Source organism: Cheilinus undulatus, linkage group 11 (genome assembly GCF_018320785.1).
Source record: "Cheilinus undulatus linkage group 11, ASM1832078v1, whole genome shotgun sequence".
Lineage (NCBI taxonomy): Eukaryota > Metazoa > Chordata > Actinopteri > Labriformes > Labridae > Cheilinus > Cheilinus undulatus.
This window is the reverse complement of record NC_054875.1, coordinates 12717519-12734670: the sequence shown is the minus strand read 5'-3', so window position 1 is coordinate 12734670 and position 17152 is coordinate 12717519. Positions and strand designations below refer to the sequence as shown.

Genomic DNA, 17152 nt, shown 5'->3' with positions numbered 1-17152 from the left:
TGACCAGTATAAACTTTTACTACAACAGCCTGTCAGGCAGAGAATATGCTTTTTCAAAGTGTCCCTTACTGATTGATTCTCAATCCATCTCTGCCTCATTGTGACTAATAGAAAAGGGACATGAGAATCAATGAGTGTATGTGCGTGTCGTGGTCAGGAGCTTTCACAATCAGGGGATTTGTGTGTTGCAGCTTGTTATGGTGCAACACCAGAGCAACCCACAAGTCAGAGCTGATGAATAGGAAGCTGCTGCTAATGATCGTTAAAACGCTCCTTTCTCCACATGTAGCATCAGGTCATTTATCAGACACAGGACGGACCTACTGCTCCAGACACTCTCTGACACATCACACGCTAATCAGGTGCTTTCTGGTAGCCGTGGCAACCAACTGCAGACTCTTCTTCCCTGTGCACCTTCACCGTCCCTCTCCCTCTCTCTCCCTAATATCCAGCCTTTTTCGCTTTCATGAGCTAATCCTTCCCTCATCCTTTTTTCCACTCCAACTAACAGAAAAGACAAAGTTAAAGACACAGAAAAGCAGGAAAGAAAAGGCCTGAAAGCGCTCTGTAGGCTGCTGCCGAGCACCTGATTTCCTCTGGGATGGAGCAGAGATAAAGAAATAAAGGCGTGACCGTGTGAAAGGAAGGAGAGAGGGTTGATAAAGAGTAGGTTTACCTGCCAGGTGGGAGCAGGGGAGATGGAGCAAATCAAACCAACACCGCTACCTTGACATGTGCATAGTGAGCTGACTGGTAATACTGGTGAAGAGATGAAGCAGGAGCCCCTCAGGCAGGAAGTCAAACACTGTGTATCGAGAGCTTTGAGGTGGTGTGTGAACGGTATATTAAAACTACAATGGAGAGATATTTTCTGATTTCTAGGGGAGGAAATGAATTTTATTGACAGAGAGACACATGTGATAGATTCATATCTTTCAAATGGTGTGTACAAACGCCGAGAAGCGGAAATATGAAGTGGAACCGATGATGATGATAAATATAAAGCAGTGGTGACAGCAGGAAGCTGCAGGCACTGTTGTTGAAGTGACAGATGATTTCTGTATGAATTTAAGGTGGCATGATTGTTAGGCTTGATGTACATGTTCCTTTAACGGATGTGGCTGTTTTATCAAGTAAATATCATAAAAGTTTAGGTCTCTTAAGCCTTAACAGCACTTAGTGAACTACAGTATCATTACCAATTCAACTATACTTAAAAACACATGCACTGTAATTCATTTCCAGTCCACCTTTACCTTCCTAATGCCTTAAATCTACTGCAGCAAATCTAAAGCTGATTTTAAAGCAAATCTAAATCTGCAGCTGCAGGGTGCAGATAGCCTAGCAGCTAGGTCATGCAATTTGAAAAAGGAGGAGGGTCTGAATACTTTCTGAATGCACTGTACTTTTCTGTATTAAACAAAAGCCAAAGCCTGAAAAATAAATATGAAAGAGAATTTTGTTGCAGCAAATAATTTTTGCATGAGTAATACAGTACTTACAAAATAGTGAATTTACCAACAATTTCCTAAAAAATGACTGAATTGTTTTAAGAATTAATGCACACTTTTTGAAGAAAATTAAATTATTTTTTTCATTAATAGGATTTACATTAAGAAAGGATTCATAAGGGTTTGTTGTAGAGCCAAATGCAGGTTTGAAAGAATCTGATCATTTGGCTTTATCTTTACATCTTATCTCTTCGCTAATAAAAAAACAACATAAAATATCCTTACAGTTATCCCTTCAGCCATCACGTACACTCTAGTCTGAGTAGGCTCTCACAACCATCTAAACACGCCATCTGTTGCAATAAAACCTGTTAATGTCTCCCCTTCAGTAAACAGTGACAGTGATATGGAAATTTTCCTCAACTTGACACATTCGCCTCTCCAGACGATGTTGTCTTGTGTGCATTTATTATAGAGGTTAACTATTGAGCTAAGATAGACATTGCAAATCTAATCTCAAGTCCCTCCAACTGACACCTAAATTTGATCATCCCAGCTGCTATTCAAATCTAATAGAAGAAAAACATGTTATAGATAAGAGAGCTTGAACATTAAGGCGTCTGTGTAGGCTTTGTCTGTCACGACTACAACAAGACAGGAGTGAAGATATAAATATATTCTACAACATAAAACAGGCATCACTGAGCTTCTTACAGCATTTAAATCAGCCTCATTGTGTTTTTTATCCACAACATCATAGATCTATATTTGGGCTGTCAGATTGCTCCATTAAAGGCTGTAAACTTTAGAACACATTACCAACCCCCAAAAAGTCTACTTAGATCAAAATCCTTCAAAATGACAGTCAGGTTGATCCTGGCTTAGAGCAAACATTACTTTTCATTTTTGTATTTCAAATTAGTTTTTGCATTGGTTCAAAGAATTCACACAGTTGTTTTGTGGCAAATGTTAAATCTTCATAATCATAATATTAATCTGGTTTTATGTTACTCAGTGATGTCAACATTTTCTATTGTTTAATTTTTGTAAATAAGAAAAAAGACAAAGCAAGGCCTACCACTGTGATAAGGCCACTTAGTGTTTTTGCACTCTTTATTTACCTTTTCTTACCCATGTTCTTCTCTACAATAGTGGCTCTTATCACCCTCCATTGTGTGGAGGTAAGATGATTCTTGGCTCATCTTTTTTTTAGCTTAAGTAAGTGAAGTTTAATATGGCGGCTTTTACAGAGCATCTCACAAAGTGCTTCCCAAAATAATACAATAAGAGTAACAACGACAATATTCATCAAAACGAAATAAAAGAAATAGTAAAAGTGAAGAAAATTGCATCAGATGTTCTAATGTTCACAAAAAAAACAGTTTGTAGCTGCTTTCTTTGTAAAAGCTCAGTTGAATCTACGGACTATAAGAGGGTGTTAAAATGAGTTAAGATCACACTAGGATTTTACTTAGACTCGAGGGACAACAAGAAGACCCTGATCTAAGGACCTAACATAACATAACTTTGAAAGACAATTTGAAAGATGTCACTCAACATTAAGTGATTAGACTTCCTCAGCTGATGTGTGTGAGTAGTGTTGTTGTTGGTGTGCAACACAGTAAAATCAATAGTGTGCAGATTAACATTGACAGCATCAACTGCAGAAAAATGTAAAAAAAAATTGATAGGAGAGGTTTATATTTGACATGCCTTGTGAATAATGCTTTTTTATAGAAAAGTACTGAAGATTTTAAAACAGTGCATAGTAAAATAATATTTCCAACAAAAATTTCAAGACAAATTCCTACACACTATCTTAACTGCAAATTGCCATCCTGGAGTTTGTCTGCAATCCTGGAAAAGTGAGATCAAGAGTTTTACCAAAATTTGGTTTTAGATTTCTATCTTTGTCTCAGTGATATTTTAATAGGTGTCAATAGTCTAAGATTTTTTTTTTTTTTTTTACTAGAATCATATCATACAGGGCCAAACCTATACCATCTTAGGAAAAGTGTAAGAAGAAAGTAGAGGTTTTAAACTCTGAGCGAACACAACAGTTTGACTCTTTGTATTGAAACCTTATGAAATTGAATCATCCCTATCAATTGAAATAAATTAAGTTTAATTCTACTGTTACCACAGTAACAGTAGGCATTGTCCCATGCCCCATTTCCCATTGCCTTCACAATGACATGTCATGACATGTTCATTTAACAGGTGTCAGTCACCACCATCACGTGCTGGAGTTGCTTCTCTACACCCACATTCCTCACATTGTTCTGTTCGGGTTCACAGGGAGGATTAGCCGACACCCAGGCTGCCTCTTCAATTAAGATTAAAAGCCACTGTAAAACATTGACTCATTCTCCTTTATGTACAGTATCATGTAATCACTTTACGTCATTATTTACTTTAGCACCATTTATCAATCCCCTGTGGCTGATTCCATCTGCTTACTTTAATGCAGCTCGCTCATCAGGATGCTTAGAGATACTTTACTACACTGCATATTTCAGCCTAACCCAGGGTTATCGTCTGTTGTGGATCAATATGCATCCAGGGGTTTCATCTATATTGGGACCTTACAATGAGCTACATTATAAGGTATAACTGATATATAAGATTCTTAAAACATGCACGTATAGAATTAAGCAGGATAATATAAAGATACAGGCTATGCTATCTTTATATGAAGGCTGCCTTCTCTTCTCTGGAACTGTTTATGTGCTGTTTTATCATCTGTTGGAAGTCAAGGTGAGGTTAAAGACAAATATTTGCTCTTCCTCTGCAGTTTCCTCCAGAGCACAGAGTAATGAAAGTCTTTGCTCTCCTTCACATTCATTACCAAGGCCTTGGCAGTCTATGTGAGGGTCAGTATGCAAGGCCACACTGTGCCAGTGAGTAAGAGAAGAAGAATGAGGGAGGCTGAAGGAGAAATTGTGACCGTGAGTGAACCTTCTATGAGTGGGAGACTCTGTGCCGGGCTCTGTTACATATTTACACATTCCTACTCATTGACTGCCATTGATTACAGAAGTGTTTAAGCTTCCTCAGAATGCTGTCAGGTAGTCATGTGTGTATGTTTATTTAAAGTGACAGAATGGATAAGCAGAGCTACTATATTACAAAGTCTACAAATCAGTGAGCTTGAAAAGTATTTTAGCCTCCTCAGTGCATCTGTTATGAAAATGTGTAGTTTGATCTCCATCTCTTAAAGTTCTGCTGGCATTTATGGTATTATCTGTTTTTGCTGAATGAAAATCCTGTTATGACTGCTGTGTGGTATACAGGGGAAGAATTGGAGAGGCTTAAAGAAACCTTTTTTTTTTTCAGTATATACCAGTTGAGCTCAAAAATGATGAAACAGACACTAAACTTAAACTTATTATTAGCACTGGGAACTTTATCTAAATTTAATTGTTGCTGTCACATTGGATAATGTAATATAGATTATTTAGTGTGATAAATGTATGCTTCCTAACTCTGCATTTGCAGCTTTTACCCACTGGAAGAAGGACTTGGTTTTACCCATAGACTAGATGCAACAATAGTATATACATGCCTTTGACAACTGATAAGATTTTGAAGGATCTTGTTGTTTTTTGGACATGATTAAAGAACCGCAACATGATTGACTTGAACACACACTGAAAGGGGTATGGGAGATCGAGTATTTGGTTTGAACTTCCATAGCCTCAACTTTGATGATGGGGAGTCACATAGAGGACAGCCACTGCTGTATTTTTGATAGGGCTGAATGATTATGGGAAAATAATCTAAGTGCCATTATTTTTCTCCAATACCGTGATTTAAAATGTGATTACCTTTTAAGTTCTTGATCTTAAGTGTTTTGGAACACACATGCAGTAATCATTCTACTGAATAACAATGACAATATTTGGTAGATTAAACAAAGACTGAACAATTTTTCTAAATGCAATTACTGTGACTCATATTGCAAATTCCATGTGACTTGTATTAAAGGGAATGAAAATGTCATGTCTTCCTTATTTTCAACAAGACAAACAATAACAAAAACAAGGAAAGCAGGATTTTTTGCAAATTATTCTAGAAAAAAATTGACACTTGAATGTCTGCATGATGTGTATAGCATAACAACTCTGCCTCTGAAAATGCATTAAACTGATATTTTGAAACACATTTCAAGTCAAAGCAGTGTCCCACCTTTCTGCCAGTTGAAAGTTGCAATAAGACATATTGCAGTTAAATGGATTTGATCATTTTGATAAATAACCCAGCCCTAAGTTTTGATGATAACAACAATCACAGCAATGCTACCAAGACTGAGAATTAGTGATTTTAGGTGGTGTTGAAATTCTTTGCAGATTATCAGAAAACCCTTAGGTTTTTGGAGGTTGTTTTCAAGCAATACTGCAGTTGTTCAGAGTGAGGTATAAATGGGTTAATGGCCTTACATTCACATCATTTGTCCAATTAGGGCTGGGGCACAAAGCCCCGTCCACACAGAGACAAATTCAGGAGTATACACATAACTATTTTGTCATATTGGCGTTTCATCCACACAGAAACAGCTTATTGAAACCGGGTCCCACAGTGAACAAATCTGTAAATGCCTATGGTTTTGTCTCCGTGTGGACAAGGCCTAAATTGGTTTTACTGATAAATATTAAAATTGAGATTTTGAAAATGGCCATTTGTTTTCTCTTTAACTTCACCACAGTAATGCCAAAAATCAAAGCTACTGTAGGAAATTCTGCAGCTAGTTTGCTCATGTATAACCAGGTTATTGAACAAGTCCAAGTACCATGGGTGGAGCTAGAGGGTGGCCTGCAAGGCTTAAGTCCTGAATATTTTCTCAAAAGCCCTAAATCTGTCAGGTTAGTTAAAAAATGTTATTGGTGAGTGTTAAGATCGATGTATGCAAAATCAAATAGATGATGATAAAACAAATGGAGCCTTCCAATCATAAAATTTACATTTCATATTTGTAGCCAACTGAAAATAGTCAGACCTTTGATTTTTAAAGTTCAAAGAGATAACAGGAAATACTCAACATCAATACAGTACAATACATAGCAATTCTACATTTCCACAGATAAATCTTTATCTGCAACCACACAATTTTCTTTACATTTTCTTTTTTTAATGAATAGTTCCACTTCTAAACTTTTACACTTAATTCCTTCCCTTCCTGTGCAACTTAGAAAAAATACGTGAGACCGATTCTTTCCTTTTTTAGGAAGCAGCAGTGAAAAAGATGTAAGTTTCATTATGATATTTAAGGGGGTAGGATTAGATAAGTTTATACTTCTTCCTACTCCTTTTCGCTCATGTAAACTGAGATGCTTAAGAATTTGCTGATGCAAGTTACTTCCTTATTTTGTTTTCATTTTTTGATGTTCTTATTTGTATTTTTAACTGTTTTTAAGTTGTCATTTACATGATCGAAATAAAGATATCAATTAATGATAAGGGCACTTTGAGAACAGTATGATATCAAAAAGGATGTTGGCTCTAAAAGGATGTTTCTTAGGTGGAACTGTGTGAGTTTGCCTGGTAATTGGTTTGATTTGTTGCCATTTAAATATACTGTTTTGGATTTAGGATGCCTTGAAAATAATGCATGTAACTACCTGCTAAGCAAAAAGATTTCCAGTGAAGCATGTCTCTTGACTCTCCTAAGTTTGGGCTAAGCCCTGGATATTTAACACGTTTAGCTCTGCCCCTGCCTAGGACTCCAGAATTTTCCACTGACAATGATAGGGATGCAAGATATTATCGGTCTGGTATCAGTATCGGCAGATATCAAAACTTCTGCCAATATTTACATCTGATATTTCGCCTGTGTATCTCAGCATATATCGACTGTAAATTCTGTCTGTATACTAATAAATTAGTTGAGTTTTAGGCTCAACCAACAGAACTTTTCTTTAGTTAACCTTTTTCTTTAAAGATTAAAGTTTATTTCAGGACTAAAGTTTGTTTCCTTGGTTATCCTTAAACCTTAAAGTGTGTCCAAAAGGACTAAAATTTCTTGTCCAAAATACATATTTAAATATTGGTATTGATATCTGTATTGGCTACAATGAATCTGTAATTATCGGCATATTGGATATCAGCAAAAATCCAATATCATGCTTCCCTAGACAATGATCCAGTGGAAGAGATGACTAGAGATTAAATACAAATACAGAAACAATTAATATGTTCTGATGGCCTGTAGTTTACAAAGAGAAACCAGCATTCATTTCAACCTGTTTCTTAAGAAGCTAAAGCCTTTTTAACTCAACTTTTGGACAACCACAGCTCAATGGCTCAGATGAATACAACAAGAACTGGCTTTAGATATTGGCTGTTTGTCCTAAAATATAAATTTACTGTTCGTGTTAGTTTTTAATCGTATTTCACAGATGTGGATTCTTTCATCTTTCTTTACAAGTATTTTACAGTAGTTGTGATAATTGATTGGGAAAACCTTGAAAATGAACCTGAAGTCTATGACTCATGCTGCTACTGTAAATGCTCTAGTCTAGTATACCAAAGTATTCCCCCAGGGGTCTCTGGTGATGCAGCATTTAACTAAATGATGCCATCACTGCATTTCTCCCTTATCTCCCTCGAGCACATTCACACCCTGCATGTTCTTGGAAATCTTAGTCACAAAGCAAAGATTGGTTTCTGTTGAAGCTCTGCTCAGCATTACACTGGAACAGACACGACTAAACATAAAACAAACGCAGGCCCTCCGTGTGGATTATTTTGGAGCATCCTGTGACTGTTTGGTTTCATTGTTAGCCTTTCCTGGGAACTCCAGACCGGTCAGGGTCAGTTTCATTCTTTGGCTCTTGGTTTGGGCTCGCCTCGCTCAGGAGATTCTGTGCTGAGGGAGAGAAAAGAGTACACTTGAAGCATGCTGTCAAACACATATCTGAATGACTAATGACAACTAGAATGGTTCAGGAATGTAAACCCCACGCCTCCTTGTTCCTCTGTCTCACACCCATCCTCTCTGTTAACCACCTCTGACCTTGACTTCTTGGAATTGTTCTTCTCCAAAGTCATTCTGGTGACTGTTATGGAGAGTGGATTAACTGAAACTAGAAACAGTTAACCCAGTGTCCTCAGTGTTGTTATCCCCTCAGGAGGGTAGGCTCAGTTGGATACTAGATTATTCCTAAAAGGCTGTCTATCTAAAGTTACCGACTTTATTTGCAATCATTAACTTGAGCAGCCATCTCTTCCATCACATTAAAGAAGAACTAAACCTCAAGGTGTGTCTTTCCTGAAATCTTGGAACAGCCTTTAGAGCTGCATGGACCGGGATGGGACATGAGAGAGACAAGGCACACCCCCACACTTCTTCGCTACAGCTCAATCATCATATTACGGTGGCCCTGAAGGCCAATAGGAAATAAATATTTCAAAAGCGCAAAATATATTTCAGAAAACACAAAAACATTTCACAATACACAAAAACATTTCACAAAACACAAAAACATTTCACAAAACACAAAAACATTTCACAAAACACAGAAACATTTCACAAAACACAAAAACATTCCACAATACACAAAAACATTTCACAATGCACAAAAACATTCCACAATACACAAAAACATTTCACAAAACACAAAAACATTTCACAATACACAAAAACATTCCACAATACACAAAAACATTTCACAATACACAAAAACATTTCACAAAACACAAAAACATTTCACAAAACACAAAAACATTTCACAAAACACAAAAACATTTCACAAAACACAGAAACATTTCACAAAACACAGAAACATTTCACCAATCGCAAAATACATTTCACGAAACCGGAAAGGGCAGGACCATGGTACTTGTTTGTGATTGGCTAAACCCAAGTCTGTCCGGCATCAGTCATTTATCATTTCCTGTTTACACTTCTTGCCGCAATAGCCGAGCCAGCACGAAATTTCAAGTGTCTACCGGCATGGAAGAGGAACTTGAGTTGATAGCAGAATACTTCAACAAGGGAAATACATATTGTGTGATTCTTGATGTGCTCTCCTCGTATCATGACATACACATTTCAATTGGAACCCTAAAATCACGCTTAAAGTGTCGTGCCAAAAGAAGTACCCCCCGATAGGATTTGTATCCCCCTGCCGCCTTTGCAGAAGAGATGACATATTTGATTGCAATTAAATGTTCCTTTGTTTTTTACAGTTCTTTACACTGTGAAACACTTGTTTAGAGTGGGATGCAGTCGAAGTGGACGATGTGTTGAAATTAGTGGTCTGAAATTGATCTCTCTGTACATAAATCTTGTTCAGACTGGTCAATAGACAAGTTAATATTCAGTGATATGGCTATGCAGGACCTTTATTTTGAAATACCTCGAGGCGCAAGTGGGAAGTGGTGAGTGCATGTCAGCAGCTTGACGCTAAACAGCGCTAATAGAAGATGATAAAAGTTATGAAGAAAATATGTCTGTTACTCATGTACAGTAGCGTGGACCCAGATTTGATGACCAACACGCCGCCAAAATACAATGACAGGACGCAGGAGGAAAAAGATGCGTTCTCAGTTCAGTGTAATGAGTGTGCACCAAGCTGCAGTATGATGTATGTATGTATGATGTATGATGCAGTTTACTTAAAAGATCTTATTTTAAAAGATATTACCGACAAAAACACGATAATGATGAATAAAACAGATGATCAAAACTCATCTTCTGCTTTATACATTCTTTTATTGTCATTTTCATTCACTGAGGCGAAATCTACACCTGATAGTCAATAGTCAGCTCCACCTTCTGCAAAGGCGGCAGGGGGATAGAAATCCTATCGGGGGTACTTCTTTTGGCACGACACTTTCAGCGTGATTTTAGGGTTCCAACTGAAATGTGTATGTCATGATACGAGGAGAGCACATCAAGAATCACACTATATGTATTTCCCTTGTTGAAGTATTCCACTATCAACTCAAGTTCCTCTTCCATGCCGGTAGACACTTGAAATTTCGTGCTGGCTCGGCTATTGCGGTAAGAAGTGTAAACAGGAAATGGTAAATGACTGATGCCGGACAGACTTGGGTTTAGCCAATCACAAACAAGTACCATGGTCCTGCCCTTTCCGGTTTCGTGAAATGTATTTTGCGATTGGTGAAATGTTTTTGTGTATTGTGAAATGTTTTTGTGTTTTGTGAAATATTTTTGTGTTTTGTGAAATGTTTTTGTGTATTGTGAAATGTTTTTGTGTTTTGTGAAATGTTTTTGTGTTTTGTGAAATATATTTTGCGCTTTTGAAATATTTATTTCCTATTGGCCTTCAGGGCCACCGTATCATATAGTCCATTTGTATTTGATTATTAGCTATAGTGTCAAAACTATGAGGCAGACTTAAAACGAGCTACCTGAGAGTGAAACAAGGGTTTATACGCCTGTAGAAGACACAATTCTAGACAAAACAGAGTAAAATTACACTACCCACAATCCTACATTGTGATAGCAGCGTGGCTGACTGATGAAGCCTGCTGTTACCTGCAAACCACTTCTGCCTTCTCTAACTACTGATGCTTGTTTTTTTAATTAAAAGTATTAGAGGGGGCAAATGTACTTCTGAATTCAGCGCCACAGAAAAGTAGGTGTTCACTTTAGAGTTCTGTGGTGAAGAAAGCTGGCATGACGTGTCACATACTTTAATTTTAGCCAATAGAAAAATTCACTTGCATGAGTGTGGTTTATCCTGTAGAGGGCAGTCATTTTACATATTGCTAAAAACTCACATCGAAATTAAATACTTTGTTCTCAAATATCAAGATCTGGACCCAGTTGAATCAAAAAGCATGATTAAATGCTCATGTAGGTTTTCAGCTGCAAAATGTGGTGAAAGTTTAGTTACTATGTACAAAATGGGGAGAACTTGCCTTCAGCTTAGAACTAAATCCATCAGCTACCATTTAATGTGAAAAGTGTTTGTTTATAACAAAACACTCTGCACATTAACGCAGCTCTAAATTTCCAAGAAAAGTCATGTGTGCAGAAATATTTATTGCAACTTACACTAATAATCTCCCAGTGTGGAGCCTTGTACACAGAGTAGTTCCCATCAATGAGTAATGATCTCATCTTTTAAGTGGTGTGTCTGGTCACACTGATGAAACATTCCTGTAATTGATTTGAATATTTATTTGAGACATGACACAGTCCATAATGTCGTATTAAACTCATTGGTGATAAACTTCTCTCCTTTTTCTTTATTCCTTCTCTACATCTTTGTCCTTCCACCTTGTGATACAGCACAAGAAGATAAAGAAAAGAGGGGTCAGGGTAGCAGGTATTTAACTAAATGAGACATCCGTTTCTAAGCAGTGACAATTAAATATGACATGTGCCCCAGCTGCTTCATTTTGCCACAGCTTGTAATTGAATACTGCCATGTTTTATAGTCTCTGTATTCACAAAAGAAGTTTTTAAGCCAACTTTAATATTTGCTTTTGGTCATCGGAAAGGGTGAACGTCACAAGGTACGATATGATACATTACTACACTATACACAATACAACATGATACAATACAGTTATGTTAATCAACCACGTGTTCCCATTGAAATACAAAAATCTTTTTACAGTGGAGTCTAGGACAAGACAACAGCACAAGTTCCACACTTATGGTAAACAAACAGATCATAGTTTGCAATTTGACAGAATACATTTTGATACAATAGGAAGCAGTACAATACAATGTAGTGTAATGGGATGTATTGGATACAATATGATACAATACGACAGTATGCAATACAACAGGATACAATAGGATGCAATATAATACGATATGATACTATACCATAAGATGTATTACATTACAATACATTACACAGCTCTCCATTAGGATAATTAGGGATATACTGATGCACTTTTTCTCAGTTCCAATCTGATTGTGATAAATATGTGCCAATACGGATACTGATTCCGATATATATATATATATATATTTTTTTTTTTTTTTACAATTATTATTGCTGTTGGTATAATGTGTGAGGTTACCTGAGGCTGTCGTAAACCACCCAGCTCCTCTTATTAAAAGCAAAAAAAAAAAATACAAAAATGAATTAAATTTAAATGTATTCCAAACAAATTTATTTGAACTACTACTAAAAAATAAATCTCAGCATTATCCAAAAAACAACTGAGTATAAGTTATAAATCCCTGTCTATACTGTCTTTAATGAACCTCCCGCCACTAGAGACCGCTGTAGCTTCAGTTAATGGCCACAGCCTTCCTCTCTGACCCTTCACCGGATATAAACAATGAGAACCTCAGCGCAGGCTAACCTGTTAGCGTGTAGCAGGAAGACCTACGACAGTTTTCCAAAGTAGTAAATAGAAATAAAGTGGTATGTTGGCTGTTGAGGGTTAAGCTCACGTATGTCTACTCACCCGAAGTGAAAAGAGGCCAAATATCAAAGCACGATATTAATCTACAAAGAGGAACAAAGGCGGGCGGAGCTAGCTTTCAATGCTAGCTGTTTTCAGGCTAACGTCACACCCACTCTCCTTTGTGTTCTCTCATCTTTAGACTAGTTTTGACTATTCTAAATATAGATTTTAGTTTAATATACTAGGTAATTATACCGCTAAGAACATCCTAACTAATACTAGCTCAGTTACACACAGACTGTCTTGTGTTAGACTGCGGTGCATTCATGGTCTACCACAAACTGTGGGATGGATTTCGATCGGTCACTTGGATCAGCACCGTCAGTCAGATATCCGATCTATTAATTATGTCCATATCGGACCCGATACTGATATTGGATCGGATCGGTCCCATTCCTAAAAATAATACCATGATACAGAAAGTTTGCAAAAACTGATGCATTGCGACATAACCTTGCAATAATACATCCCTATATCTGGTTGAATATTAAATTTTGTCCAAAAACTACACCTTTGCATTTAGCTCTCCAAACATGAGAAACATTTAAGGAAGATAGGCCGCCTTCAAAACACAAAAATGATTTTTGGGTCAGGAAGACAGACTTGAAATTACATGTTATATATTATATACAACTTAAATACTTCATTTTTATTCTAAATTGAAGTTTGTTATTGACTGGAAATACAGCTAGAGGGATACTAACTCTAGAAAGCCACTGATTTACCTTTGTAGGTACACAGTTTCAAATTTCCAATACTTGGATTCTTTTGGATACCTCCATTAATTAAATGATTTCTAAAGTCATGGAGCTTTGAAAAAATCAAGATCTTCAACGTAATTGTGCAATTAACAGTGGGCAGGATTTTTCCTTTCGTCATGGGTAGAAAAACTAATAGAAAATTTGGGCTTGTATTCTTGGTGCTGTGGCATCCAAATAGGAACTGATAAAATTTTGATTTTACTAGACTCCTCAAATATTAAATATGTGGTATTTTGACAACCTACTTAGAAGAAAGAGGCATTTTAAAATTCCTTCTGTTCATCAGGTGTTGTCAAACTAGGGTTACAGGGATACAGTGTGTAGAGTGTAACTTTTTTAGTGAGTTTAAGTTTTTATTGAGTTTTAACTGAGATGTAGAGAAAACAATTGTTAATAAAATATATTCCATCACTTAGGACCAATGGTCATGATGTACATGTAAAAATAAAAATAGTGTTTTCTTTTTTAGAACAAAACACAGCACTGTCTGTGTTATAATTATGTGTGCAAGAATCCAAGTGTTCACTTAAGCTCATATACACATGCATATACCATCAATATATATACATATATAAAAGAATAAAACAAAGGGAGATGGTTTAACATCACTTTTAACACTGATGTTTTCTTATCTAATTTATTATTAATGAGATAACAGTAGAGGAGTTCAGTGACAATGTGCAATTACAGGTCTTTGTTTATAACACAGGGCAGTTATCCTTTACTGGATGGGCTTCTTAAAAAATGTCAGACACCACAACACCATTGATTACAATCATAAGTAAGTGATGTCTTACGGCAGAAATTTATGTTTTAAAGTTTTTTAGAGCTATTGTGTGACCTACAGACACATTTTTGATAACATGTGATGATAAGTACAGCAGCGTATTCTACCCTTTTTGCTTTCTTTGTGTTTCACGTAGTATTTCTTTGTTCTTTCCTTCTCATCGTCATTTATCAGCTGGTTCCAGTAAAAGACCCCCACCCCTTTCCTCCATGACATTTTTCTGATCGATCTGTTGAATCAGACTTGTGAATGAGTCATTTTCACATTTTTACACACTGGGTTAAAGTTATGATTTACCCTCAAGAGGGTGGAATTTCCTAATAAACCATGTTTCCTTGAGGTTAAATAGTTTTAAATTTGGTGCAGCATGACCATTATCAGTTAGGATCTGTGTGTGGGCCATGTCCAGTCTCTCTGATCTCTTCTAGCCTTTGTATTTGAGCTCACTGGTGCCTCCCTGTGGCCCGAGTTTAAACCTACATCCTTCACAGCCTGCTTCCAGGAAATGATTTCAGTGGGCGGCTATGTAGGCTTGGCAATCTGAGGACAACGGTGGGAAAGAATGTCAGCAACAACAGCGGTTCTGCAGGAATCTGCTGCAGGAATCTGCTGCAGAACTGCTAGGGTGCCGTAAAAGAGGAAGGGGAGAGGAGGGGATGGGAGAGTGGAAAAATTTAAAGCATGATTGTCACGACAGGGTCCTAACAGTGTGGATTTTTCCCCGTATCACTGAGATCTTGTTGTGACTGTGTACAAAATCGATGCAGGTGGTTTTGTGGGTTTTATTTGTGATGTTGACTTGCCTGTGGTTTCTGTGGTTGGATGGAAATTTCCACATGTTACCTTTTGGGTTCTGACAGTCATACTGATACCAAGCTGTGGGTGGCTCGTCAGCAGTTCAAGACCTAGACCTTTGCAGGAGGAAACTACCTGACTCTCAACCTACCTGCATGGTTGACTTTTGCTTTGAATAGGGAGTTTTGAAAGCATATGTCTGTGTTTATAGCTCTGAATATATCTCATACTCAACCACAAATACCAATATGTTCACTAGGGCTGACTGATATAGAAAAAAACATCCTATCTACATTTTTTATGGCTTGATCCCAACCTTGGTTTTATCGCCATTTTTTTCATTCTGATTTTTAAGGCTAATTTTTATGTTATTTATGTTTTTTATATTTTTACTCAGAAACAACCTGTTGTTCAATTTCACATAGCCTTAGATTTACACAGGTAACCCATTTATCTGTAATATGATATGACAGATTAAATCAGTTTTTTATTGACTGGTAAGAATGTTAAAATGAGCTAATTTAAAACATTACCCAAATTGGGATTAATTTCTGATATATATATGACCTTACAGTCAAGAAGTGGTCTTGATTTATTTAAATATAATCTTGATTTTTAGTCATAAAAGGGTCGGGAAAGGGTTTATTTATGGACACATAGCGGTGACTTTAGTGTCCCACCAGCTTGCTGCACTCTGAAGAAGAGACAGGGATCTGGCGACTGACATCACTACAAGTAGCATGCATGCTTTATGAAAATCATGCATCCAAGTCAATGATTATACCGTTGGATCAGAGTCCGCTTGAGCCCAAAGTCTGATTCTTTTTGGTAAGTGTAAATGCCAACGAACTGTTGGGAAGCAGAATGTGCGGGGGAGAGTGAATGTACATCTAGTCAAGAAGAATACAATTCTCCCAATCTCTCAGTGTTAGCAGATCACTGATACATTCCATTTCTTCACGATCTGAGATCATCCTAACCTTGCAAAGCAAATGGATTTGCCCGTTTCTGTGTTTCTCACTGGTGAGTCCATCTTGCAAAGCTCCCATCTGAACTCTTTGGGCCCGGTCAGAAAGTGACAGGACCAATCAGCGATGAGAGGCAGTACTTTCTGGCGCAGCAGGTCACCATGGTTCACGTTATGCAGTTTTCTATGGAGTTTAACCTACTCGTCGGTAGGGGCGCACCTTGGTTTGGGGCTATGACATCGCATGTTTTGTTGGGACAGACAGAACATTCATCCAGTCACCCTCTGAGTTTTTTTGTTTTTTTTTTTTTTTTTTTTTTTTCAAAGGCACTGCCCTTTCCCAAACACTGTCTGTGGAAGGTTTTCCAGATGGATGTGTATAAGAAATCCATCTGGCGTGTCAGGTTAAAATCGTCCTATTCCCAGCCCCTAATGTTAACCTTTTTTTCTCTTTTTTGTGTGTCTTCCAGGAGCGCTTTGCTGAAATCTTTGGGCAGGACGCAGCGGCAGAGATCAGGAGGTCTCAGGAGAGTTTCAAAAAGTGGCTGCTTGCTGGGATGACGCTGGTGACCGGGGTCGTGGTGGGCTCACTCATCGCCCAGAAACGCTTGTAAAGAATCACAACAAACCCTCTTTAACAATCTCCCTCCTTCCTTCGACTCCCTTCAACTTAAGGCCCACGAAAGTTCAAATAATGGTCCTGTTTGTCTAGTCAGAACTGCTGATGATGTTTACGTCTTTTGCCCTACACACAGTGGACTAAGAATCCTCACATGTTGTTGAACTTTTGAGAAAAAGACGGAGAGGAAGAAGAGTAACTTGTATTCATGTGTTCACCTTATTCCACCTTGATGAAAACAGCGTGCTAATACAGAGACAGACATGTCATTCTTTCTCCTACTGAACCAGCGTTCCTTTTATTCCTTTCTGTTCTGGTTCTTGTATTTCTTTTTGTTATGTCTGTGTTTTTAGTTTTAACAAATTTCAGTTG

The 17152-nt window shown here is 37.3% G+C and overlaps 1 protein-coding gene across 1 annotated transcript in view; it reads left to right on the top strand.

The window, feature by feature from the left end:
- bcl2l1 (BCL2 like 1) overlaps nucleotides 1-16909 on the top strand; it is a 58707-nt gene extending 41798 nt beyond the window's left edge. Inside the window, exon 3 of the mRNA XM_041798736.1 lies at nucleotides 16632-16909. Coding sequence (XP_041654670.1) covers nucleotides 16632-16775 — 144 coding nt within the window. The 3' untranslated portion in view covers nucleotides 16776-16909. The remainder of the gene's footprint in view (nucleotides 1-16631) is intronic.
- The last annotated feature ends 243 nt before the right edge of the window (nucleotides 16910-17152 follow it).